The sequence below is a fragment of the Aythya ferina genome (genome assembly GCF_964211825.1).
Source record: "Aythya ferina genome assembly, chromosome: 17".
Classification (NCBI taxonomy): Eukaryota; Metazoa; Chordata; class Aves; order Anseriformes; family Anatidae; genus Aythya; species Aythya ferina.
In genome coordinates this window covers 9,822,809-9,849,011 of record NC_140316.1, presented here as the reverse complement: position 1 = coordinate 9,849,011, position 26,203 = coordinate 9,822,809, and the positions used below count along the sequence as shown (strand labels likewise).

The 26,203-nt window shown below is 38.4% G+C and overlaps 1 protein-coding gene across 6 annotated transcripts in view; it reads left to right on the top strand.

Annotated features, from left to right (window-relative positions):
* The window catches only part of MED13L (mediator complex subunit 13L), a 211,219-nt gene that overhangs the window by 162,011 nt on the left and 23,005 nt on the right, over window positions 1-26,203 (top strand). For all 6 annotated transcript variants that reach the window (XM_084539088.1, XM_084539089.1, XM_084539087.1 and 3 more), the window contains 14 exons: window positions 1,225-1,387; window positions 2,221-2,325; window positions 4,843-5,571; window positions 6,957-7,179; window positions 7,894-7,999; window positions 8,427-8,551; window positions 9,968-10,067; window positions 13,856-14,076; window positions 17,194-17,399; window positions 19,855-20,801; window positions 21,459-21,638; window positions 23,236-23,459; window positions 24,190-24,382; window positions 25,701-26,139. In XM_084539088.1, coding sequence (XP_084395214.1) covers window positions 1,225-1,387; window positions 2,221-2,325; window positions 4,843-5,571; window positions 6,957-7,179; window positions 7,894-7,999; window positions 8,427-8,551; window positions 9,968-10,067; window positions 13,856-14,076; window positions 17,194-17,399; window positions 19,855-20,801; window positions 21,459-21,638; window positions 23,236-23,459; window positions 24,190-24,382; window positions 25,701-26,139 — 3,961 coding nt within the window. The remainder of the gene's footprint in view (window positions 1-1,224; window positions 1,388-2,220; window positions 2,326-4,842; window positions 5,572-6,956; window positions 7,180-7,893; window positions 8,000-8,426; window positions 8,552-9,967; window positions 10,068-13,855; window positions 14,077-17,193; window positions 17,400-19,854; window positions 20,802-21,458; window positions 21,639-23,235; window positions 23,460-24,189; window positions 24,383-25,700; window positions 26,140-26,203) is intronic.

Genomic DNA, 26,203 nt, shown 5'->3' with positions numbered 1-26,203 from the left:
AATGAGATGTTTGTGCCTGCTGTGAAGTGCCATTTCGTACTATGGCACATCTAGCTGTGCTGTGTGTATAAACATACTACAGAATTTTGGAAAGCAATAGGTAATGCATTCAAATGTAATTTCAAAGCTTTGGTAGCCCATTAGTTATCCTCCCTTACCTCCTATCTCCCCCTGTCCATTGCACTATTTTTTCCGAACCACCACTTCTAACTCTCCTGCTGTTAACTTACACAATGTGTGTGTGTGTGCTCTGTTTGTTACCATGTCATGTTCATAAACAAAGTAAAACATCTGAAAGCCAGTGAAACAAATCGTCAGAGCCTCTGGCCTCAGCATGTCTGGGAACGTGTTTCTGACTGCCTCCTTTTTATTAGCATTCTTTGCCAAAAGAGAAGCAGGAAAGTTCCGACTGGAGGAAATAACTGTAAGCGTGAAGAATGAGAGAAGATAGGGAGTTAGGCAGCTTGTGTGCAATTTTAAAAGGTGTATTTTAAAAAGTGACCTAGTGGAAATCAGCAGAACTGCCTTGTTAGATGCAGTGATGTATGGCAGTGAATACTTTCAGCGTTTCATTCTTAAGGCTTTTAATTTGAGTCAGGCAGAAGGACAAAGTGTTCTGTACACTGATGTGACCTTGTTAAAATGCGGCATATCCTTACTTAGTTTTCCATCCAGAGCACAGAATACAGCGTTACTCAGCTGCCAGGCCAAATGAGCCTAAAGCTCCCTCTGCTGTTCCAGTTTGGGTTTTTAAGGATGACTGTAGTAGACTTCCATTAATATGAACAAAAACATTTCATAGTAGAGAAAGAAACATCTGCTTATTTATCAATAACTGATAAAGTTTCTGTATCACAGACAGAAAGAAATGAAGTATGGAATGTAAATTGGAAATTTCAGGTTATTAACTGTTGGAGTTATATTTTCACTAGTTATCTCTTCAATAATCATGCAGTATTATTGAGAATCTCACATACTACGTTGCTAGTATATACTAATCAGTTGTTGAACAATTTCTGTAATGTACACATCCAAATTGTAAGGTTTTACTGAAGCAAGTTTTGATTCTGATATATCAATTCAAGCATAACTTAAAGAAATAGTGTCACAGTATTCCATTCATTTCTTCATTGAGGTTTTATCTTGAGTATAAACAACTGGTTCTTGCTTTCAAATAGTATACATAAATTATGCTCTAACATTAATTCTTAATTTATATTCCAGGAGAAAGCGGATGTTCTCAGAGCAGTATCAGCCATTCAGCTGTACAGGAGGGGACAGTCAGTGTACACAGTCCAAAGAAATCAAGCAAGATTACTCCAAAATTTCACAATCATATGGTTCACCGTGTCTGGAAGGAATGCATCCTCAACAGGTCACAGTCCAAGTAAGGCAGCACTCCTGATATTTTTTATTATTAATAACACATAATATGTAGTTGAAATGTTAATAATTGTGCCTTAGATAATGCTATTCTGACAGAGTTTTTTTTGACACTAATCAAAGCTAATGATGCAGAACAGCATTATCAAAGAAAATTTGTTACTGCATTCAGCTGAAAACTCCTAACACTATTAACATTGTGTTTGCACTTGCATATGTTAATTGTGATAGGCTTTGAGGTTAAAAATCTATAGTAGGTGCCTTCAGCTAGATATTTTCAGTTTTAACGATTGCAGTGTCTTGCTCCAGTTTTAGTTCCTAGACTACAAGTAGTGAAGAACAAAGAATATACGTTTGATATTTAGAACCCTATGGGTAATATTTGTAAAGCATTACATTACATATGCTGGACTAAAATTCCAATCAATAAGGATATGGTAAAGTATTTCTGTTAGTATTGTATGCCTTGAATTTTAAAGTCTATTCATGGCATGATGTGCCCTAAAAATCCTTATTTTTTCAGTATTTCCGTACAATTTACTTATTGGATACGTCAGAAGAATTTTCAGATGCAGTTTAAATTGCTTGGCCCTTGTTTCTTGTGTTCAAACTCCAGACAAAACTATCTGTTTTAGAGCTGGTAACATCCTCCCATACAAATCAGACTGTGAGTTTCTAGGTGTACCAGAGGGAATTACTGTTAAATATGCAATTCTATTTCAAAGGTGAAGTAGAATAAAGTAATTTATTTGAGGCTAACATGTGAATTTATGCATGTGTATTCTTTAAGTTTTGTTTTACACAAGGTGATGATTACTAAAATTGTTTATTCCTCAGGAGGAGTCAAATTACAACTGCAAATTTGGAAGAGGAAGTTCCTAACAATACTGTTTCTTGGGATTTTGTGGATCCAGTCCAAAGAGTCAGTTGTTCTTGTTCCAGGTGAGCTTCGAAGACAGTAAGCATTTCTCATATTGAAAGAGCATGTTCGATTCAAACAGCGGCGTGCTTTTCAAAGTGAGTTATGTTTTAGCTCCGAAATGAGGAAACTAATATCAAAACTGTGCACATCAATCACATTCAGGTGATTAATAAGCATCTCTTGTCATTGTCCACTTGCCGCACTTTCCACCTTAAGTGGAAAAATGATCCCAGACTGAAGAGTGGGGACTAGAATCACTCACACATTTCTCATTTGTAATGAGCTCATCCTTCAGGCTTTTCAAATAGAAACGCTGATCCTGCCATGCTGATTAAATCCTTTGGTATCTGGTTGTTTGATTTGTGTTTTTTTTGTTGGTTTGTTTGTTTGTTTTGTTTTGTTTGTTTTACTACTACAAGAAGGATCTACTCAGGAATTACAGTCAATACAGTGGCTAGTGATGTGGCTGAAATGATCCTCTGCTTTTTGCTTTTTGCAGAGGATCATTTGGTTTAGGCATAGCTGTTTTGTTGTTGTTATTGTTACTGTTTTTCTTTTAATAGCAGGGCAAGCTTGAGAATAATGCTGTAGTTAGTGATATTAAAATTAATGCATTGTCTCACCAAATCTTTAAATGTGTTACCTGCCACAGCAGTCTCTGTAGAGCTTTAAGTATAGATTTGGCTGTCATAGAAATTGAGGAATATAGCATTCTCTGGATCTCTGAAGAGTTGTTGTTTAGAAATTTCCATTGTACAAAATGAAATGAAGCATGATTGTGCCCTTGTACTTTTTGTGTTTGACTTCTCATGAAGCAGGTTCTTCTTTGTGTATTTAGAAGAAGAGATAAAGGGATGCAGTGGAACTGTGTGTCATGCAGAGGGCAGAGCGTTCAGTCTGGACAGACTGTGATGTATTCTAAATGAAAGCGTTGCTCTTCTGCAGCCTTGCTCTTTACTCTTGATTATTATTGGCTGTATATATGCTTAAGAATGTGGAACAGATAAATCTTTTGTTGAGATACCGAGTGCTTTCGGTAGAAAACTGAAGTCCAGACTTCCCTGGAAAGCTTGGGGAACCAGTAATGGAAGCCTGAATCTATAGATAGGTTCAGCTGAATTTCACACAGTTTCTTAACGCCTCCGCTGATGACTACATCATGCTGAAGGTAGTAAATACAGCAACAGGGAAATTTAAACATTATGTTTGAAGTGAAGGAGGAACCTGATTTCAAACAGCAATAAATGTGTGCCATGCAGTTCTCTGTACAGCCACAGAAGCTGGACAGCTACAGTCATATGAATATAATTGTTTAGTCATATGTGCCCATGTACTGTATAAATGCAAGCATAAATATGAAGATGTGATCTTAAATATGGAATCATAAAGCGTTGTCAGATAGCAGCAAATGCAATCTTCTGTTGACCAGCTTTGTGTGTAGAGTAACAAGAGTATCTAAAAAAACTTTCTGGGGTCACTGAGTTCTGGGGTCACATTCATGTGGCAAATGATAGAGAAATCAGCTCAAGGAAATGCTGTAAGCACGTGCTTAAGGCAAATCTTCAGTTACTAGGGCATTAGGTCTGCATTACGGGTGATTGCATCTAAGGACCACCTATGGCACAGAGAACTTGTAACGTTTCCTGATAACACAAAGAAAACAAACACAAATAAAGTCAGGACAATACCACACAACATAGATAACCATCTGAGGAAACAGGAAAAAGACGTAGTACAAGTAGTTGTGCTTTGTACCATTTGACAGCCACTGTGTACTATAAAACCTGGATGTTTTCATAACTAAGTCATAAAAGCAGAATGGGTTTTCTTCAGTCTATTAGTCTACCTTATTTGAAAGAATGTAGTTTATCTCATCTTTGTGAATAAGAAGCATATTACATGTTTTGAAGGTTTTTTTTCTTTAATAGATATTGCAGTTTATAAACAAAAATAGGGATGGAGTGATTTATGTTTCCTTCATATATGTGTGTGTGTATGTGTGTATATATATATATTTTTTTTATTTTTTTTTTTAAACTAATTATACTTACTTATTTAACCTGACCTGGAGGAAACTGACATGAAAGTACTCTGCTGTGTATTGCCTCTGTGGACTAAAACAATTCAGATCTATATCTTTAGTAACAGATGCTCAGCAGAGTACAAGAGCAGTGGTGTAGTTCCACAGCAGTCATTTTATTGAAAAGCTATCTTTCTTTAGGGTAATGAAAACAGCAGTCTGATTTTTATTTTATTTTTCTCATTACCTGCTGATCTGAGCAGTACTGAGCTTTTGTAAACATTAAATCCTCTTTGCTTCAAATCCTACTTTCTGGAGACTGTCATTCTCCATTTTATAGGTCAGAGATGCTGCAGCCAAGTTGAGTTGAACAGCCTGGTGCGGATCACATGACTTTTCCAGAATCTGTTAAATGATCAGGAATAGATTCAGATTCTTGATGCTATCCTTTTTTTATCCCGTTAGATTACATAACTTTATAAACCATCAACTGAATTGTTCTTGTCTCTGTTTCCAGGCACAAGGTTTTCAAACAGCGTTGTGCTGCTGGTTCCAGCCGTCCCCCAACGATAAATCAGCCAGGATTCAGTGTGGGAACATCGTCATCTTCGTCGTTGCCACCTCCTGCCTCTTCAAAGCACAAAACAACAGAAAGACAGGAAAAAGGAGATAAACTGCAAAAAAGGCCTATGATGCCATTTCACCATCGGCCCTCTGTGACTGAAGAGCTGTGCATGGAGCAGGACACGTCAGGGCAGAAACTGGGATTAGCAGGAATGGATCCCTCTTTAGAAGTCCCTAATTCCAGAAAATATGAGAAGCCGCTATCTATACCTGCTAGAAATCCAAGCAAGCAAATTAATATGAATCCTATGGATTCACCCCATTCCCCTACTTCCCCTCTGCCTCCCACACTTAGCCCCCAGCCAAGAGGTCAGGAGGCGGAGAACCTGGACCCTCCTTCCGTACCTGTAAACCCAGCACTCTACGGCAGTGGGCTGGAGCTCCAGCCGTTGCCCAGCTTAGAAGATAGGACAGTTCTTGTTGGACCGAGGTTACCTCTGATGGCAGAGGTCAGTGAGACAGCATTATATTGTGGGTTAATTCAGAACAATGAGTCACTAGATATGTGGAGGACCTATAGCGTCCCCCCGAGCGATGATCCAGAATTCAGGCCACCGGATCTTCCATGTGAGAGGTATGATTCCAAGATGGAAGTCAACTCGGACAGCACTGCACTGAAAAGGTAAGAGTGAAAATTGATCTGAACGCTGGTTTTATTGTATTAAACAACAATGAAACTCTGCTTTTGGTTGTAAGCATGCAATTCACTTTTGATACCAAAAGCATAGGGACGAGGAGGGTGTAGAAGGTGGGACCTCTCCCTGGTAATTTTGTGTGACAGGGATATTTGGTAGGAAAATAACCAATGAAAAGAGATTTTTAATATCAGTTTTCTCATCTAATTTCTTTGCTGCCAAATAAAAGTTCTGCAACAGGTAGAAGACTTCACTGTAGCATCAAAGGCAACGTGTGCTGGAGTCAACATTGAATACTCAAGTAGAATTGTGCTGTTGTAATACACGTTGTTTTTTCATATCTAGCCTTCTGTTGGACATTGGAACAACTGATGAATCTTTTTTGTAACCTATATCAAAATAATTGAGCAATTGGAAGCAATTTAATAAGCTTATAAAAACAAAATCTGTGCTCAGTTCTGCAACTTTACAGCAACATACGTGTTTGGTTTCAGCTAGCGAGGCGCTGTTTATGGCACTGGAGAGGCACTTCAGTGCGGTTTCTCCAATTGTGTGGTTTTAAAATTGCACTGTACCCCACGCTTTCTAGAAGTAATAGCTGATTCTTTATTATGGAATGAGCCTGCTTTTTTGTAATGGCATCAGTACTGTGAAGCCAAGATAGGTCCTTTACTGTTTGCTTCAGCCTCTGTGGTGTTGAAACTGCAAACACTGTCAGACTGCCTTGTCTACAAAGAAATTAGTAAATGTGATTTCTTAGAAATGCTGCAGCTTCTAATAGTGTCTCCTTCAGTAGGGAATGTGAACTACCTAATGTTACAGAATTTTCAGCTTTTTTTATGTGTTTCCTTTTATGCAAAGATATTTCATATCAACTGTAGCCTGAGTGTCTGAATTAATTACATGCAGGCTTAAAAATGAGTTTTGCATTCTGACAATGCGTAGAAGAAATGCAGCAAAGAGTAGTTAATGAAAATGACTAAGCTAGAATTAATTAAAGAACACTTTTTTAGTTGTGACAACATTGATTTTGATAATTACTGATAATTACTTTGATAAAAACTTGCTAGGCTGAAAAGGTTGTATGTATGTACTTCAAAGAATATTGATTTAGTAACAAGTTTCACTTTTCTCTCATTGTCCAAGTATAAGTTCTTATTACAGTGGGGTGTTTGATACTAAATGTAGGCAAATGCATCCTTTATTAGAGAAAATTTGTATTCCTGCTATATCAAAAAGGATGGAATAAGACATGGGCTGTATTTGTGTGTGACAGCTACAGATCTTAAGAACTGTTCTTTTTCTCTGCTGCAAAAGGTATGCTTGGTTTGTTTCATGGTGACTTTGTTTGCTTGTTTATTTTTACTTCCAGGCTCTTAGCACAACCTAATAAACGGTTTAAAATTTTGGAAGAACAGAAACCAGTGCAGACACTGAACTATCTTGATCCCTTGCCTCTAATACAACAACCAGGAGAAGGCTTGGGAGATGCTAGTGACCCTTACACTTTTGAAGATGGTGACATAAAGTACAGCTTCACTGGCAATAAAAAATGCAAACTCGGGGCAGAAAAAGATCCTTTGAAAAAGAACAAGGTAACGTAAATCCAGAGTTTTTGTCATTAATGTTCTCTCTGGGGGGATAGTACTGTGGTGCACTATTTGCTCTACAGCTCTCAGAAAGACACAAACCTGTTACACTGGGCATGCTCAGAGGGATTCTTTCTTGCTCAGGCACACAGGAAAGAGGTTCGTTTCAGCGTGGTATTTTGGAACCAGCATTTGCTGGCATCCCTCTGAACCCATGTGTAGATGAAAACACTGCTGTTGCAAGGAACGCCTACTCTTTATGTATATTCAGCTTGACCACAGCATGTTCCAGATTTAAGCCAAGAAATAAAATAATTCAAGCCTTATATTCGCTTGTAGAGACAAAAGGATTTGCTGGACATTTTTCTTACTTTCTTGAGCTTCACATATCACGTCACCGCAATGAAATTTGCACTTAAAATTCTAGATGTGTTTTCTAAAGAAATCAAGGTGGCTAACTTTCTGTACTGCCTATCGGAGCTATCTGATGTGTGCGGAATCCTTTGTAAATCGTATACTATGTTACTTCATGTTTTTCCTGATACTAAGATGAGTGTCAGACAACTGTGTTCTTTTTCCTTCTTAAAATGTTTTGTACTTCTCAAAACATTGAATCAAGAGCCCTGAGTTTAGCTTGACATAGGAAAGCCAATAATACAGCAGTCATTCTTATTCAGATTGAATTCATATCCATTAAAATTCTTGGATTTTTTTGTATAGTCAGAAGATGGAATTGGAACCAAGGAAATCCCCACAACAGGTCATTCTACACCAGTTCCTGATGGAAAAGATGCCATGTCTATTTTCAGTTCTGCACCTAAGACTGGTGAGTAAAATCTCTTTAATTCACTCTGCAAATCAAAAATACTCAAAGCTACACAAAAAATCCCAAAGAAAAAAAAAAAAAGGATACTGAACACAGTACCATAACATGAAAGTTACAGACAGCTTCTGATATGGAGCTTGATTCTGCTTGTCCTTCTTATGACAACATAAATATTTTTTTAAATATTGAAGTTTAACAGTAGCTGCCTTTGTTCTTTCCAAGTCACCATTGCTTAAAATTTGACTGCCAAGCTATTTCTAGTCTACATCATAGAAAAGGGACCTCAGTGATTCTTGCTTCTTCCCTGTTTAGAGTGAGAAGTAAAACTGGAAAAAAAAAAAAAAGAAAAAGAAAGAAAAAAAAGGCAATTTTTTGGTTTTTAAGTTTGCTGCTATTTTTCATCTATTTTTTCCATTCTTTTTGATAGATACCCGGCAAGACAATGCTGCAAGCCGAGTAGGCTCTAGTAGCCTCACACAGGTGACAGATCTGGCACCATCACTTCATGATCTAGATAATATCTTTGATAATTCAGATGAAGACGAGCTTGGTGTAAGTCTTTAATTGAGTGTTCTGTGAATTTAAACCCTATCAAAAGAAAGATGCTGCAATTGTAGTGGGGAACAGTTATCTCTTAATAGAGAGGAGGGACAGTTTTCAGGGCAGGCTTCGTTTTTAACTAGGAATAATTGAAAGCAAACAGACGTATCCTTTAAGGAGATCTGCAAAAGAGAAATCATCACTGTGTACAGTTCGGGAATATTAGAAGATGAGTTAGGTAATGTCAAAGCTTGTGTCATCTGACATTTTTTTGGTCATGAAGAGAACCTGTATACTGTGAGGAAAATCAGCTAACTTGCTGTTACAGTCATTGCAGAGACAGGCTGTAAGAGTAATTCCTTAGGTAAAGCAATGCAGTTGCCTTTTGAGTGCATTAGATCTAGTTGAGTGTCTTTAGATTTTTGTCAGTAGTTCGTGTTTCTGAGAGCTGTGGGAAGGATTTTAGTTTCATTGACTGATGATTTGTTCTTTAACCATGTTTGAGAAGCTGCACAAAGTAAAAATAAATCCAAATTTATTGAAGTGATTCTTGGAAGCATGTTTCTTTGTATGTCTATGAGCAGTTTATTCTGTGCAAAGACAACAAATTAGGAAATAGACAAGGAAAAGCTGATTTACATTGATAACCTGGAAACAAACAAACAAACAAAACCAACCACAAGACTCATGGAAACTTGAATAATTACTCTTTTTGAGCTTAATAGCCATGTTGTTACAAAAGTGATCCTAAACTGACTGATGATAGATAATACGGCTTAAAACTGTAATTTCTGGTTCTTGGCAGTACTTTTCAAGTACACCACTTTCTTTCTTTATTTACCATTTCTCCCTGTTCTGTGGTTTCACACAAACTGCAGTTAAGATGTCACCGTTAATATACCAATCTACTAGAGAAATATTTTGTCAAAAAAAAAATAATGTTTTTCTGTGAAGTTGGCTTGGGTGAACCTCATGTTCTTCCTGCCTTAAAACTTGTGATGTGTTCAGCTGTACCCTGTAGTCTCTGTTGATGGCATTCTTACTCTTAGTGACACGTCCTCAGTATTACCTCAGTTCTTTGTATTACTTTAGAGTAATCCAAACATGGAAGAAAGAGTAGTCACATGAATTTCAAGCTCAGTGTTTGTGATAATGATTTGTGTATATACAGATACATTTGTGTGTTTCTATGTGTCTGTGCATGTGTATACCCACATAAATATTTCAAAGACTTGTTTTGGATTTAGTATTGAAATAGGGGGGAAAAGAAATCCAAATTCCTTAGTGGGGCAGGATAGGAGAGCAGAAAAGTACAGTTTTGTTTCTTCTGTTTTTGTGAAATCTCATTCAGAGAGTTTTAAGAATTTTTAATGTGAATTCTAATATTTCATATGTTTTTAATATGGTATGTAATTATTCTGCTTGTAGGCTGTATCACCAGCTCTTCGGTCATCAAAAATGCCTGCAGTAGGGTCTGAGGAACGCCCTGTAGGGAAGGATGGTAGAACAGCAGTACCTTACCCACCAAGTAAGTAGCAACAACTGATCACCGCTTTGTTGACAGTCAGAATCTCCTTATAGTGACCACACTCCCTCTTTTGTAGGAGGATTGTAATGTCACTTTTTAAGAACTATGAGCTAGTGTGCTTATTTTGTGCTGTAATTGCTGGATGCCAGTATTAAAAGAGGATAAGTGTATTTTAATGAAAACAGCGGATGGTAATACAGACATACATTTTTAATGTGCCTACAGAGATTTAAGAAGCTCTGCTTCTGACACTGTTGTCTTGGAATAGAAGCACAGAAAGGAGTTGTTAAAAATGTTCATTTGGAAGCTAGCCCTGTATCCTCAGTTCGGTGTTTAAACTCATTTAGTCACTTACACCATTACCATATGCATTTTTAAGTACAAATCTTTTGTTACATGTCTGTTCAGGATTTAAAGCTGTGACTTACCAATTGGCCGTTATGGTGCAACCTGTCAATAGAAAACTGTATTCAACATGTGATGAATTCAGACTAAAATCACTTTCAGGATTTAATCTAGGTGTGGAAGAATCCAGAATACAACAGAATAGAACTACTAGCTTCTAATTTCAGACACGTCGTAAACCTGTTACAAATGCTCATGGTAGAAGTGAGAAATGCTTCAGGCAGAGAAGGACCTGGGAGTGATGGTTGATAGTCGGCTGAATATGAGCCAGCAGTGTGCTCAGGTGGCCAAGAAGGCCAACGGCATCCTGGCTTGTATTAGGAACAGCGTGACCAGCAGGGCTAGGGAGGTGATCGTCCCCCTGTACTCAGCTCTGGTGAGGCCGCACCTCGAGTACTGTGTTCAGTTTTGGGCCCCTCGCTACAAGAAGGACATGGAGGTGCTTGAGCGGGTGCAGAGAAGGGCGACGAAGCTGGTGAGGGGCCTGGAGAACAAGTCCTACGAGGAGCGGCTGAGGGAGCTGGGCTTGTTCAGCCTGGAGAAGAGGAGGCTCAGGGGTGACCTTATCGCTCTTTTTAGGTACCTCAAGGGAGGCTGTAGCGAGGTGGGGGTTGGCCTGTTCTCCCACGTGCCTGGTGACAGGACGAGGGGGAATGGGTTTAAGTTGAGCCAGGGGAGTTTTAGGTTAGATGTTAGGAAGAACTTCTTCACTGAAAGGGTTGTGAGGCACTGGAACAGGCTGCCCAGGGAAGTGGTGGAGTCACCATCCCTGGAAGTCTTCAAAAGACGTTTAGATGTAGAGCTTAGGGATATGGTTTAGTGTAGGGCTGTTAGCGTTAGGTCAGAGGTTGGACTCGATGACCTTGAGGTCTCTTCCAACCTAGGAAATTCTGTGATTCTGTGATTCTGTGAAGTGATGCTTGTGCAGGCACTACACGTGTAATACAAAGAGGTATAGAAGTATAGGAAATTTAGAAATAGTACACTGAAAATGTGTTAAGCAAATTAAAACAATAGGGCTTTTTTTATAAGGACTGTGGCAGCAAATACTGGGAATGATAACTTTTACTTTCTGAGATGTATAGGTTTTCTTGCATTATTTATGTAGGTGGTATTTCTCCTGAGAGTTGTGTGTATGTATTTGTGTTCGCATGTGTATGAGGAGGAAGGTGAGAATTTTTTATGTGATACTAACTGATCAGGTTATGAATTACAAATTACTTTGTGGTGAGAAGGAAGAATACTTGATTTTTGTAGCTGCTATAAGCAGAAATCAAATCTCTCTGCAAATCATTCTTTAATGCCTTCTCATTAACTTTAGCTGGTAATGAGGACAAATTGAGGGGAAAAAATACGGTGTGAAGGAGATGAGTCAGAGTTTTATGGACCCATAAAAGCTGGGCTGATTTACTCAAATGTAGAAGTCTGAAGTATACAGAGATTGGATTTTGACAGGTTTAGTTGATCCATAGCTTTTTTAAATATGCAAAGCTTTTTCAAGCATAACACATATGAAAATGAATAATGATAGCCTGTTGCTATAGGGTTGGGGGATTTTTTGTAATTAAACTTTTTTTATGACTCTGCATTGCAGAATTTTGCTAACTGGGGCTTGAATGTGAGCAAGCTATATAGTATAGAGCTGTATGAAATAAGATAGACTTCACTTCTGTTTTGTAGCCATCTCCCCTTGACACCAGCTGTTGAGGCATAACAGTATATGCAGGGAACTGAAACACCTTATACATCATAGTAAAGTCCTACAGACCATGTTGCATTTTAACCTTCTTTCCTGTCTTCTTTCTCTACTTTCTCAAGCACACATCTCCTTGAAAAACAGAGGCAGTACTTAATCCCAGTGGCATCCTTCATACTAGCATTGCCACTTATTTACTGTGCTACTTCAGGTTGTGTAAGACTTGGGTTCAGCTTTGACTGTTGTAATCACCAGAACTCCATTTTGGGAGGACTTCACTTGTTCAAATTGATTAATTTTGTCTTAAGAATTATATAGGAGACAGAAGGTCTGTGCACAAAAAAAAGAACAAAATTCATGTTTTGGCTCTGTTAAGGTAGAGTGGAGACAGAACTTGAGGTCGCAGCATCCTACAAAAATATACTGTTTGCTCTTTGTGTGTATGTACTCATAAACTATATATAATTTTAATTCCATCGCTTAGTTCCTTCCTCTCCAATTAGTTTTTGAGACTTGGACTGTTTCACCAGTTTTGATTTCCACAACTCATTGTTTTCCAAGTCAGAAATTGATCTATATTTATTAATACATTTTCCATAATCCTTAGACTGCATACAAGTATGTCCTTGTGTCCTATCAGCTACGGCTGGATGGTATGTATAGGTATGGAAAAGGAATTGGGCATTTAGTCTGTCAAAAACAGAACATCAGAATAGACACCTGCGGGAATTTATTCTGCTCTAATTTGAGTGTTTTAACAATGAATTCACCAGAGTGATTGTTATGTTCAGAGAATAACTGTCCTAATTCAAATAAGGAAAAGGCAGCACGTGTTCTGAATTTTAAGCAAAATAAATATGGAAGCTGATAGCTGGAGCGAGAAAGAATGTAGCTGGCAGAAAATACAGAATTTTGTTCCGACTTCTGTTTGTACAGACTACAATACATTTTATTAAGCATTTCTGTTTTGTGTGTGTTTTTTTTTTTTTTTTTTTAATTAAAAATATATGATGGAGGATTACAGTGTGTTAATATAGCAAGAGGAAATTTAGGGATTTTCCTGGCTTAATGTCTTGGGATGCAAAATCATAATTTTGCAGCTTTCTCTGAGAACTAACACTTTTGGATGTCTGGCAGGCTGATTCCTAAGCAAAATCACCCGTGTTTGTGTTAGCAACAGTAGCCTGTCTTTTTGTCAGGAGTTTTGTTGCTATGGACCAAATGAGGCTGCAATGACTGCATGTCAGTGGAAAAATGGAGCTAAGTGCACGCTAATTCCAAAAGTCTCTGCTTTAGGATTCGGTGTCAGCTCTAAAAAAGGGAAGAAACAATTCTGTATCTCCTTAGTAACAGCTGCTGGGGTGAACTTTCCATTAGTGTCAATTAATTTCTTCTATTAAGATTTTTTTGGTTAAAATTTGTATATTTAAAGTTGTGTATCTACCAGTTTGCTGTTTCTGCTGAACAATAAGTTTGGAAAGTGTCCCTAGGAGTTTTTGAAATGCATCACTTGGAATTAATTTCTTGTCTAGAGTCTGGCATCAGACCTGTAGAAAGTCTGTAGAATCTTTACGATGTTTTAGCTGACAAAATAAGAGCTCGTACTGAGTTGTCTCCTTTATTTTATTGGACTTCCGTGAGAATTTATACTTGAATGACTAATGGTGCATTATTTCATCATATTTAGCTGTGGCAGATCTCCAAAGGATGTTTCCAACACCACCTTCTTTAGAACAACACCCTGCCTTCTCCCCGGTAATGAGTTATAAAGATGGAATAAGTTCAGAGACTGTGACCACCTTGGGAATGATGGAAAGTCCCATGGTCAACATGGTTCCAACACAGCTTGCTGAGTTCAAAATGGAGGTGGAAGATGGATTAGGTAGCCCTAAACCTGAAGAAATTAAGGTAACAAGCTGCACGTGTGGTGTTCTCATCATTTCACCTGTGTATGTTTTGATTTTTACAAACAAGTTACTTGTAGCGTGCCTGGCAGACTACTTTAACAAATGTGAATGAGATCCATATAAAGTTTGTATTGGTCTTTAGTTGGAAAAAGAACTTCTCTAGTAAAAGACCTTTTAATTGTTTCTCTGATTTTAACTGTAGGCATTTTTCTTCTCATATGATAGGTATAATTTTATGTTTGTAATGTTTTTGGGTGCTATTAGGAAACAAAGAGTATTGTATGTGAAATGAGCCCTCTGCCTAACAGAAAGAATGAACGTATTTGAAAAACGTGGTACTTGTGACTATGTGGCTTTTAAATGATTTATTTCTTCAGATAATTTTTCTGTAGCACCTTTTATGTATAGCCACTCCTTGCTGCCAGTCTCTGGGGATGCAGCTAGGATAAAATCATGCATGTAGAAAGGCTGCCTTTTTCTCTCTGAAATGTTGCCTTTTTTGGTTAGGGTTGAAAATCACTGAGAAAGCCCAGGGGTTGAACTTGCTCTGTTTCTTCTTCAGCTGATGTTACTTCACAAGTTTTAAGGCCAGATGGGACCATTCTTATCTGACTTTCTGTATAACACAGGTCAGGTAATGTCACATAGTTACTCCTCTATTGAGTCCTATAGTATATCTGAGTAACGAAGTATTTTTAAATGGGGACTCTGCTACTGGGTACTAGTACTCACCTCCCCTGCTTTACATATCCAGATGTATCCATTTTTCCATAGCATCACATAAAAAGACTTAACATAAGCACCCAGTCTACATTGATCTGTATTTCATTGTTCCATCTTTAGCCCAGGTTAACAGGTAGGTTACAGTCATTCTGCCTGATTGTGTACATGCTGCATTACTTAACTTGTTTGGCCAATTTTTGTCACTTTTGTCGGAAGTTATCTTTATCATATTTCCATGTGTATAGCTTGAGGGATTTTTTTTTTTAATTTAAAAATGCACATTTCCTTTTTCTGCAGCAGTGTGAACTTCTTTGTACAAAGGTAATAAGTAGACAGATATACACAAGAACTCCGTCTTCCTGCTATTCCCTAACCTTTGATTTTATAGCCCAAGTCCTCTCCTTCTGGCCCACCCTTTCCTTAATATGCCACAGCCTGTTCGTTCTATTTCAGCAGCCATTTCTTTCCCCAACACTATCTACCTCCCTTTCATTTTGTGCTCCTAGGAATTAGCTGAGGGCTTATTTGTAATTATCCACACTGCTGAGAGAGCTGTGCACATAAAGAATTTGTAGTTGCATGGACAAGAAGTGGCTATAACTCAATATGGGAATACTGATATATAATCTTGCCTGAGTGTAAATGATTTAGTCAGCTATGAATGAGTAAATTTTCCTGCTAGGCAGTATTGGTGTAACTTAAGGCAGACTGAAAGTAAAGTACAGGCGAGCCACGGGGGGACTTCCTCTGAAAGAGCGTTCAGCTACCTCCATGGGAGGAGATTGGACAGATGGTTGCATTCAAAGATTAAAGCTCCATATACTGATAAATTGTGTCTAGTCAGATCCAGGAGTTGCCAGCTAACAAACAGTGCTGTTGAGAAAGAGAAACTTTGCAGAAGTGTAAGGAAGTGAGTTAGCAGTGGCCCCCTTCTGACGAGTTAACCACCTGGAAAATCAGGCACTTAGCAAGTCTACTGTGTTATTGCAAAACCTCTTCTTCCTTCTCTCCTAGCTTGGTAACTTGAAGGCATGATGAGAAAAGGCATCTTCTTAAAGGCTTTGCTGATGTACAATTGTCCACTCTCTTTGCATAGTTTGTGCATCTATCAATTCGGATATCATTATAGAAGCTTGAAATAAGTTTTTAACAAGGTTTGTAAGGCCTTGCCTTGCCACGGACCTTGCTTTGTTTAATTCTTCTATTTGCAAAGTAAACTATTTGCTAACAGTAGGATAATTTGGCCTTGGTAAGAAAATCTTTACTGTGATTTGATGAGCTGAAAATTTGTGAGTGGGAACAGAGTTCAGGATGTCATTGATACTGAAGGCACTTTAATCTCCCTTGCAACAGTTTTAGGAGTATTAAAATATACATTTTAATTTGCTGCCTGATAACATTTCCAACAAGCACAGTTTACTCTGCTTTTAAGTGTGTCACACCTGCTCATATACACCAGTGGGGGAAACAAGCACCTAAACCCATTGCTGATCATTTTGAGAACATGTAAGTAGATTTCTTGTGCTGAATTTTCAGCAGCTGAAGATAGTAATCCACGCATTTCTCATCTCTCAATGCTGTACAAGATGTGAGGGAAAAATACTGAAAGATCTATTAAGATATAAAATACTGAAATTCTAAGAAAGATTGCTGTTAGTGTTTTAATAATTATTTTTACTTTGCAGTAATGCCTCAAAAGAATCAGTTCTTTTCTTCTGAAACACAGAATAGCTTTAGAAACTTGGCTGAAGTTCTTGTAATCATTATCTGCAACGAACCATGACAGCCATTGGAAGTCCAGTTTGACTGGATTTAATTTATATTCAATATTATGTTTATTGTATTGGCTATATTATAATAAATGATTTTATAATAATATATTATTTATATTTAATACTAGGAGTGGTGCTAGTGTAAAGTGTCCACTGTTATTATTTGGATTATATTCATCCCCAATGTGGGGGTTATTCAAAGAGGCTGAGTTAAAGGCATCTAAGTTTTCTTCACAGTGTGACTCAACCTCTGCATTATCAGTACAGAAGTCTTGTGAACATGAACCTTTTAAGTGCCTAAATTAGGTGCTTTAAGTCAGAGTATGAATATTTCACAGTATATCATTTGCTTTTCAGACAGACTTAATGAGTGTAGTCTAATTGTCAATCTACTGCCGCTAGTTAAAGCTGTATGGTATCTTAGCGTACCAAGGAGCCTCAGCTGAGTTTCCTTGAAGGATCTGCTCTTGAACGTTTTGTAGAATGAATAAATATTCTTAATTATGGGGAAAAAAAATGAGGTTATAGAGGGTTCAAACAGTACAACAGGTTTTAATTAAATATGTAAACATAAAAATCCATCTTACCACAGTGTTGTAAATAATGTCACTTGGATGTTACAGGATTTTTCGTACGTGCACAAAGTTCCATCATTTCAACCTTTTGTGGGCTCCTCCATGTTTGCTCCACTGAAGATACTGCCAAGTCAGTGCCTCCTACCTCTGAAGATACCAGATGCCTGCATTTTCAGGCCTTCTTGGGCTGTTCCTCCTAAAATTGAACAACTTCCTTTGCCACCTGCAGCCCCTTTCATTAGAGATGGCTACAAGTAAGTACAGTCTTGCAGGAAATTACAGAGTTTGTCATGCCCACACTTCAAAGGGCTAGTTAATTAAAATTCTTGCATATATTAAAGGGTATTTAGCTAAGCACCAGAACAATAAAATAGCCTGCAAATGTGTTTTAAACCTTTTAAATCTGTCATTGCCTCAGATCAGAGAAGTTCTGATTGTAAGAACGTTTGAATTAAAAACAGTTTTTGGAAAATGTAGTACATTGTTTCCACTGCACTCTTAGTGCTTTTGAAAGAACAGGAACAAATGGTACTTGAATTAATTGCAATTTCTGATACAGGAATATATTGTAATTCAACGTAAAAACAGAAGAGCTAGGGAATAAAATGAATGCACTTAGCCTCTCAGGTCTCTGTCCTCCCATTTCAGCACTGAGTTCTCTGGTCTACAGCTAGGCTCCGCTCTTATTTGTACCTGTATATTCAGTTTGAGCTACAGTCAGTCGATGAGAGCTGGTCCCGATACCAGTTTGCCTTCTGCAGGCTCCTAAAATTTTGAGTAAGCCTGTGACAGCTCTCTGTGAACCCAGTGTTAGCTCTTCTGAGTTCCCGTGGTTTCGTCTGAATGGGTCACGTACTAAGCTGCTGGGATAGATGCTGATTGGATGTGTGCTGTCATCTTCTTTCTAAATATTGCAAGAAAAGATGCCACACCTCTTTCCAGTATCAGTGCTGTGACCTATAAGCCATCTCTGTTAGTAAACTTTAAAGATAGCCTTCCTTACTCAGTTCTCAGAAATTAGCAATGTTTATGGAAGAAGTTCTTTGCTGGACATCTTCAAAGCTATCAAGAATTTCCACCATAAAGTTCATAAATCCTCTTAAAAAGCATACTGTAGTATGCTTTTTAAAGCATAAAAGTCTTCTTTCTGCACTGCACTAGCTTCTAGAGGAAGTAGCCTGTATCTTTAAATCAGTCTATAACTCCTTTAAATCAGTCCCTTTCCAGCTCCAAAGGATCCTTCAGTGTTCTCAAAAGAATTGCAAAAAAGAAATTGTAAAGCATTGATAGTGCCTAGGGAGCAATCTAATTCTCAGTTTTTTTCATAATAGTAACTGATTCACCAGGCCTGGGCTGCTTATTAATTTCAAGTATTTGTTGGGGGAAAAAAAATCTTTCATTTTCAATATAATCCAATTAGAGTGAAGATTATTAGCGCAGGCTTCCGACAGAGCGGTGATTGCCAATCAAGGTTTCTAGGTCACCTTTTCTTGTTAGTCTGAGGCATTCAGTATGCTTCAGGTTCAGAATTCCTTCAAACCTTTGTTCGTTTTTTTCCTCTTGCTTTGAGTTGGACACACATGAGTTCAAGGTAATAAAACGATCCTAAGAAATAAGGTCTTCACTGTTTCCCTTTTCAAGCTGCTAATAATATGTAAGCATTAAAATAGTACTCATTTTATATAACACGCAAAATACACAGTAAAAACAGACATGGAAAAAAAAATCCATTCCTTTATCAAGAGACATATTGAGCTCTTACGCTTTTTCCTTGCCCTAATGTGTAATGAAGACATTTCAAGAAAAATGAGCAACTTATTAGCAACTTGGAAAGAGCGAAGTAAAGCTTTTTTATTCTGGTTGGCTCCCTATTACCTGTTTCTTGATAAAATGAGTCATTCCAGAGGGAAGATGGATGTCACGGGATTATACAAAATCTGGTTTGGTCACTTGAGTTTGGCAGCAAATGATAAAAATAGAGTAATAAAAATCACTGAGGACAAGAGGTAACCCAAAAATACGGTTCTTAGCTTTAGTGGATTAAAAGTTTGTTAGGGTACCTGTCATTTTGTGCTGCAGATGATGTAATGCTAAATGAATGAGTATTTTTGAATTTATAACATCTAAAATGCTATCGTCAATAGCAGACCGCCATTTGGCAGTACCTTATATAAATGCCACATGCTGCATTTACTTCTGAAAGATACTTAAAGAGATAATTTCTAAATAAAGTAACATTTCTATGACTCTGAAATATTTTAATTTTCCACTGATGTATAGTGTAATTCTTTACAGGTAATTGTGTTTAAAAGAATAACAAAACGTAATTTTCCTTCTCTTTTTCATAAAAGAGTTACAAATACCCTAAAAACTTAATTTACCTAGAGTCTTTTAAAGAGACTTTTTCACAATTTGAATTTTATCCCATAGAAATAATCTGCAGGAGGGTTAAGTGCCTGAAAGGATCCCTTTTAATCATACTGATAAGAAACTACTATGTTCATGATGAGAATTAAAATTTTAGTTGAAAGAGACGTAAGTAAAAGGTTCTGAGCAGCGTGTCTGAAGGTGTTCCTTCTTTACTGCAGTTACAATGAATCCTTTCAGCTTTAACCATCTCCCTCTACTTAAAAATAGTTCTCATGAGCTCAGTCTTCACAACCAACCAATTTGTTGCATTTGTCTCTGTTTTTCTCACACTCCTTGTAGCAATGTGCCTAGTGTTGGGAGTTTGGCTGACCAAGACTATCTTCAGATGAACACTCCTCAGATGAATACACCAGTGACACTGAATAGTACTGCTCCGGCCAGCAACAGTGGAGCAGGAGTTCTGCCATCACCAGCAACTCCCCGCTTCTCTGTCCCTACCCCACGCACTCCCAGGACCCCAAGGACTCCTAGAGGTGGGGGTACTGCAAGCGGTCAAGGATCTGTAAAATATGACAGCACAGATCAAGGTTCACCTGCTTCTACCCCGTCTACGACGCGACCGCTTAATTCTGTGGAGCCAGCCACTGTTCAGCCGATCCCCGAAGCACACAGCCTGTACGTCACCTTGATTCTCTCAGACTCCGTGCTGAACATCTTCAAAGATCGTAACTTTGACAGTTGTTGTATATGCGCCTGTAATATGAATATTAAAGGTGCAGATGTTGGATTGTACATCCCAGATTCATCTAATGAGGATCAGTACCGTTGCACCTGTGGCTTTAGTGCTATTATGAATCGCAAATTAGGTTACAACTCTGGGCTCTTCATTGAGGACGAGTTGGATATTTTTGGCAAGACCTCAGACATCGGCCAAGCCGCAGAAAGACGACTGATGATATGTCAGAGCAACTTGATCTCTCAGATGGGAGAGGGAGCTAGAAGGACCCAGGAACCTCCAATGAGCCTCCTCCTGCTCCTCCAGAATCAGCACACACAGCCTTTCACATCTCTGAGCTGCTTGGATTACATGTCCTCCAATAACCGTCAGACACTCCCGTGTATGAACTGGAGCTATGACAGACTGCAGGCAGACAGCAATGATTCCTGGATAGAATGCTTCAACGCCCTTGAGCAAGGCAGGCAGTATGTCGATAACCCCACTGGTGGAAAAGTGGATGAAGCCCTAGTAAGAAGTGCCACTGTGCATTCTTGGCCTCACAGCAATGGTAGGGATCAGAACAAGTTTTTTTCTTTAAATTTTGTGACCTTTATGACTTTGTTTGAAACTTGGCAATCATGATTTAATTAATATTTATGCAGGAAATAAATGCATTAAAACATTCTAGAAGTAAAGTAAGTTTTTGTAAGCATTATGAGTTACACAGAAAATAACAGTAGTCCAGTTGTCCTTAGCATTTAGATTTAGTGGTCTAAATTTACTCAGAATTTATCTTTTAACAAATCTGAATCACAGATGGAAAGCAGCGTCTGGTACTGGGGGGGAGGGCAGAATTATGGCCCTTTTTTGGAGAAGGGTGTAGTCATCAGAAAAGAACTGCACTGTATGAATGTGTTACTCGAAATAGAAAAGTGATTTTGTACTCAAATACTATGTGTTTATATGCTTTTACATATATAAAATATGTATGTAATAATAATATATATGCTTTTCACATATATACACATATGTGTTTATATGTGTTTATATGAAGATGAGCTGAGCTGGGCAATGGTAACATTGAAAGGTATGTGAAAAGGACTATGATGACAGCTTTATTTCATTGTTGGTTTCATCAAGTACCACACCAAATTCCGTTGAGCTAATTAGAGTTATTCAACTCCTGTTCCTCGCTGAAAATGACGGGTGCTCCTTTGTCTTGCAGTGTTGGACATCAGCATGCTCTCCTCCCAGGATGTGGTGCGCATGCTGCTGTCGCTGCAGCCCTTTCTCCAGGATGCTATCCAGAAGAAGCGAACAGGACGGACCTGGGAGAACATCCAGCATGTGCAGGGACCACTCACCTGGCAGCAGTTCCATAAGATGGCAGGACGAGGAACCTATGGTATGTGTATTATGTTACATACAGTTAAAATGAAAGTATAGTTTTCTAGAAATGCGTGCTTTCTTCTGGAAATACATCATTACAGTCGGGCTCTTCAGATAACTTTCATGGTCTTAAATGGCCTCTGAAGTACACACTTCAGTACTACAGTGGAAGTTTTACCCTCCCAGATGATGAATGCTTAGAGTGCAGAATTGCTGGGTGAGGATAAAGATGAATCTCTTCTTTGGCTTGCACTTTATATGCATAACGTGAAGAGGGGAAGCTGTTAAAATGGTACCAAGTCATAATGGGGAAGAGTGGCTTTGTGAGCTAACACTCTAAATACAAAAATGCATATACTACCCCACAGAGCTGTGCTGCTCATGAGCTTTCCCATAGTCTTAATGTTCAGTTCCGTTTCAGTTCAAGCACCTCCTGGTTATAAGCCATACTTCTCAAAAATACACATTACAAAATAGATTTTGTGTGTGCATGACTTACCTTTAAATATGTATTTCTTGCTTGCAGTTTATTTCAGTCTTAGGTGATGTAGTCGTGTTTTTTTCCAAGGTTCTGCAGTGTTTTTTCTCCTGCTAGTATTTGATATATTGCTACTTTGTTTCAAGGCTAGGACAATTAGGCTAACAACAGTTCCTGTCTAAAGCTGTTGTGCTTCACAAGAAGTGTTTCTAATCTAAACTTTTATCCAGCATTTGTAAATTTAAGTTAGTTAGGACCTGCCAACTGTTACCAGAGAGTAAAACCAAAGCTACCTCTATAGTAAGCAGCCTTTGATACAGATTCAGTGATTTTTACTGAATGTCGGCTTTTCAATAAAGTTGTATAATACTTGGCAGAAACTAGCAGCATATTTTTATTTGAATATTTCAGCAGCATTCTTCTAATGAGCAGTGGCTGGGAGATAGCACATTAAACTTGATGGTAATCCTCTCAGCTGTGACAGCAAGTGCGCTGGTACGGAGAGGAGAGTGGCATTTTTTTGAATTAGGATAACTTTGGTTATTATCATGTGCCTTAGAAATCTAAATTTTGGCTAACCATTTTATTCAGTAATTGTGCACCCCCATCTGGAGGTAGATGAACCATAGAATCAGATTTTATTTTATTCATGTTACTGCTTTTGGTTGAATAGGCACTCATGAGATGTGGTTGTGGTTATGGTTATGACAAAGTAAAACCTCTTCTTCCTAAATCTGTGAGAGTAAGCCTCAGGGAGGGCAATGGATTTATTTACAATACACTGAAACATGTTTTATTGCAGCTTTCTAGGAAAGCTGTAGTGATGCTTCAGTTGGCTGAACTTGTTTCTTGACATTTCTGATATGCAATGTAAATCTGTCTTCTCCTTAATTAAAGGTAGTTTTTTTTTCCATGGAAAAGTCTGTGGAAGGATGTGGTTTATCAGGCATGATACAGTCTCTGTATATGTTCCTATATTGTGGTAAAACTTCCAGGAAACTCAGCACAGCAAGGGATTGGTGATTTCCAATATTTCTGTCAGACCACCAACCTCCTGTTACATCAGCGAGCCCACTGCAGTTAAACCAGCTATGTTTAACATCATCTTTTCTTTCTCTTTTTCTTCTCTTTAAAGGTTCTGAGGAATCTCCTGAGCCTCTTCCAATCCCAACTTTACTGGTGGGATATGACAAGGACTTCCTGACAATCTCTCCATTCTCCTTGCCATTCTGGGAGAGGCTGTTGCTAGACCCATATGGGGGCCATCGGGATGTTGCCTACATTGTGGTGTGTCCAGAAAATGAGGCCTTGCTCGATGGAGCCAAAACTTTCTTCAGGGACTTGAGTGCTGTATACGAGGTTGGAAAGAGGAACCCCACTGAATTATTTCTTCTTTATGTGTCATTTCTGCTTTACTGCATGTTCATTGAGAGACATCCATGGTTTTTAAAGTAACAGTTGCTTGTATAAGGATTTCTTCTGTTTTGAGAACTTTCTACACTTTCAGAGCCAAGAATGATATCTTGCTGAGCTTATACTGTTAGGATCTTGACTAGTCTGTTTCCTATGAAAGACAAAATTTAATCCTGGAATACGGCCATATGCAGTGCTGGTTAATGTTTCAGTAAAGCCAAAGCAAAGCATTTGGTGTTTTTTTCTTAGCTTGTCTGAATAAGGTCATATGGGGAATAACCACATGAGATGTTCCTCAAACATCACACAGATGAACAAACTATAAGCAGCTATAGCGGATAAACTATACAGGGAATACAATATGAGTATTGATACAGGTGCAACCTAGCACCCAACCAAACCTACAGAGCAATTAAAGAAACTTGCTTATGCTGGAGATAAAACCTTTTTTTCTTTGTTTTTAAACAGTGCTCATTGTGTACTACTGAATGTATAAGAGTATTTTGTGACTTCAGTTTTGCTCTAAGTGCAATTCAATACGTGAGATAAACCTAGCCTTTTGTTTTTCTATTTATTAAGAGGTCACCAGATGTATGGTGGTCATGAAGGGTTTAGGCTGCGTAACTTCTTCAGGTACTTTGCATCTAGTTACAAGCATTTCTTCTTTCCTCACCAGATGTGTAGACTTGGCCAGCACAAACCAATCTGCAAAGTGTTACGTGATGGGATTATGCGGGTGGGAAAGACTGTGGCACAAAAGCTAACGGATGAGCTCGTGAGCGAATGGTTTAACCAGCCTTGGGGCACTGAGGAGTGTGACAATCATTCCAGACTCAAACTTTATGCGCAAGTTTGCCGGCATCACCTAGGTAAGTCTACCAGGGTGCTAGCAAGGCTGTTTTTTTTGTTGTTTTCTGTAGGTATTTTAGATGTTATTTGCAGCAGGTGGGAGCAGAGGAGTTTCTGTTAAGATACAGATTAAGATCTGCTTAGAAATAAAGAATAAAAAGTATGGTAACACTTAATCATTTCTTGATCACTTCCATGTTATATTTGCATATTTTAGAAAGTTTTGTTGTTCTTTATCAGTCTGGTGGTCATGTTGGAGATTCATCTTGGGAGAGCTATGCTTGTTCCATTTCAGAAGGGATCCAGAAGCAACCTAAAGTGCATGGCATAGACAGCTTGGATTAGCACAAGACCCAGAACCATCCAAAATGTCACTGGAAATACATTTGCTGAGATAGTGCTGGTCAGCAAGGCAGGCAGTGGTCACAGAAAACAAGCCATGTAAATCTCTAATTGAGCTGAAGCATGCAAACTACTTTTTGTTTAAAAATATGTAGGAACTTGTAAGTAGTTTCTTGAAAAGCACTTACTGCGTTAGTTCTGAAAAAGGACTGACTGTTCTTGAGTCTGCGTGCTGTGTGGAATGGTCATTTGGTACTGGAGAAAAGCTTAGGAAAGTGTATGGAGATGAGAAATAGCTGGGCAGTTCTACAGTCTGCTGAATGCTCACACCATCCTTTGAGGAAAGTCTGATGAAAGATAGGACTTACTTATCTCAAATGATTCTGTTACCACATCCAGTCTGCTTTTAGTTTTAATTTACCATATAACTGTGAGGGAGGAATTATTACAACACTACTTAACATAAATCCTTAAGGCTTACAGGCGTAGCATATGCACTGCCAATTGAGGAATTCATTTATTGTTATTCATTAATTATTTTTAAATGATCACTGTGGTATCTGTTTTTCTGATGCTCAGGAATAGAAATAACTACATTAAAGTTTGCCGTTATTTAGCTCAAGTAAAAAGGACTGAGATTTTCAGTCTGATTAAGATAACCTGTAACAGACTGCAAAGCCAAACACTGTATAAAGGTGTTATCCCAACACAATCTAACCAGAGGTAATGATGTGTCGGAACCAACTCTGATTCACAAAGCTCCACAAAGTCAGTCCTGTTTTTGAAGACATCTGATTCATATCGGTTACAACTGAAACCCCGACGAATGAACTCCAAAGTAAATATTTGTAATGGAGATTATATTCACTTAGCATTTGTACAGTCTTAGAATATTCTAAAAGCACAGAAAGTATTGTATGACTTTATGGTTAATCCAGTTCACTTTGATGTGAAAGACTGTCATTAATCTCCTTTCCTTTTTACATGCCATTTCAGCACCTTACTTAGCCACTCTGCAGCTTGACAGCAGCCTATTGCTACCACCGAAGTATCAAACCCCAGCAAGCCAGACGCAGACAATACCTGGGAACACTGGACCTGCACCCTCGAATTCAACATGTCTTTCCGCTTCTGGGGCAGCACCAACAGGCAGTTCTTTTAACTCCACTCCCAATGGAGGGACTACGAGCCTTCCTGCAGGAAGCAGTTCATCCTCTGGATCCTCTGTGCCACAGCTGTCAGCATCTTCTGCAACACCCAGCGTTAACCAGATGACCACTACCTCTACTCCAGGGTTTAGTGGGAACATTGGTTCAGGGCAAAACGCCAGCACCGGGGGAAATACAGCAGACCGTTCACAAGGAAGCACAGGTCCTGGAGGAGACGCAGAATCTGGTCAAAACATACCACAACAGCAACAAGAAGGGCAGGAAGGGTAAGTTACTTAAGTGTTCAAATTACTTGGAGTACTAAATAAATCCATTGTTCTGCTTTCATAC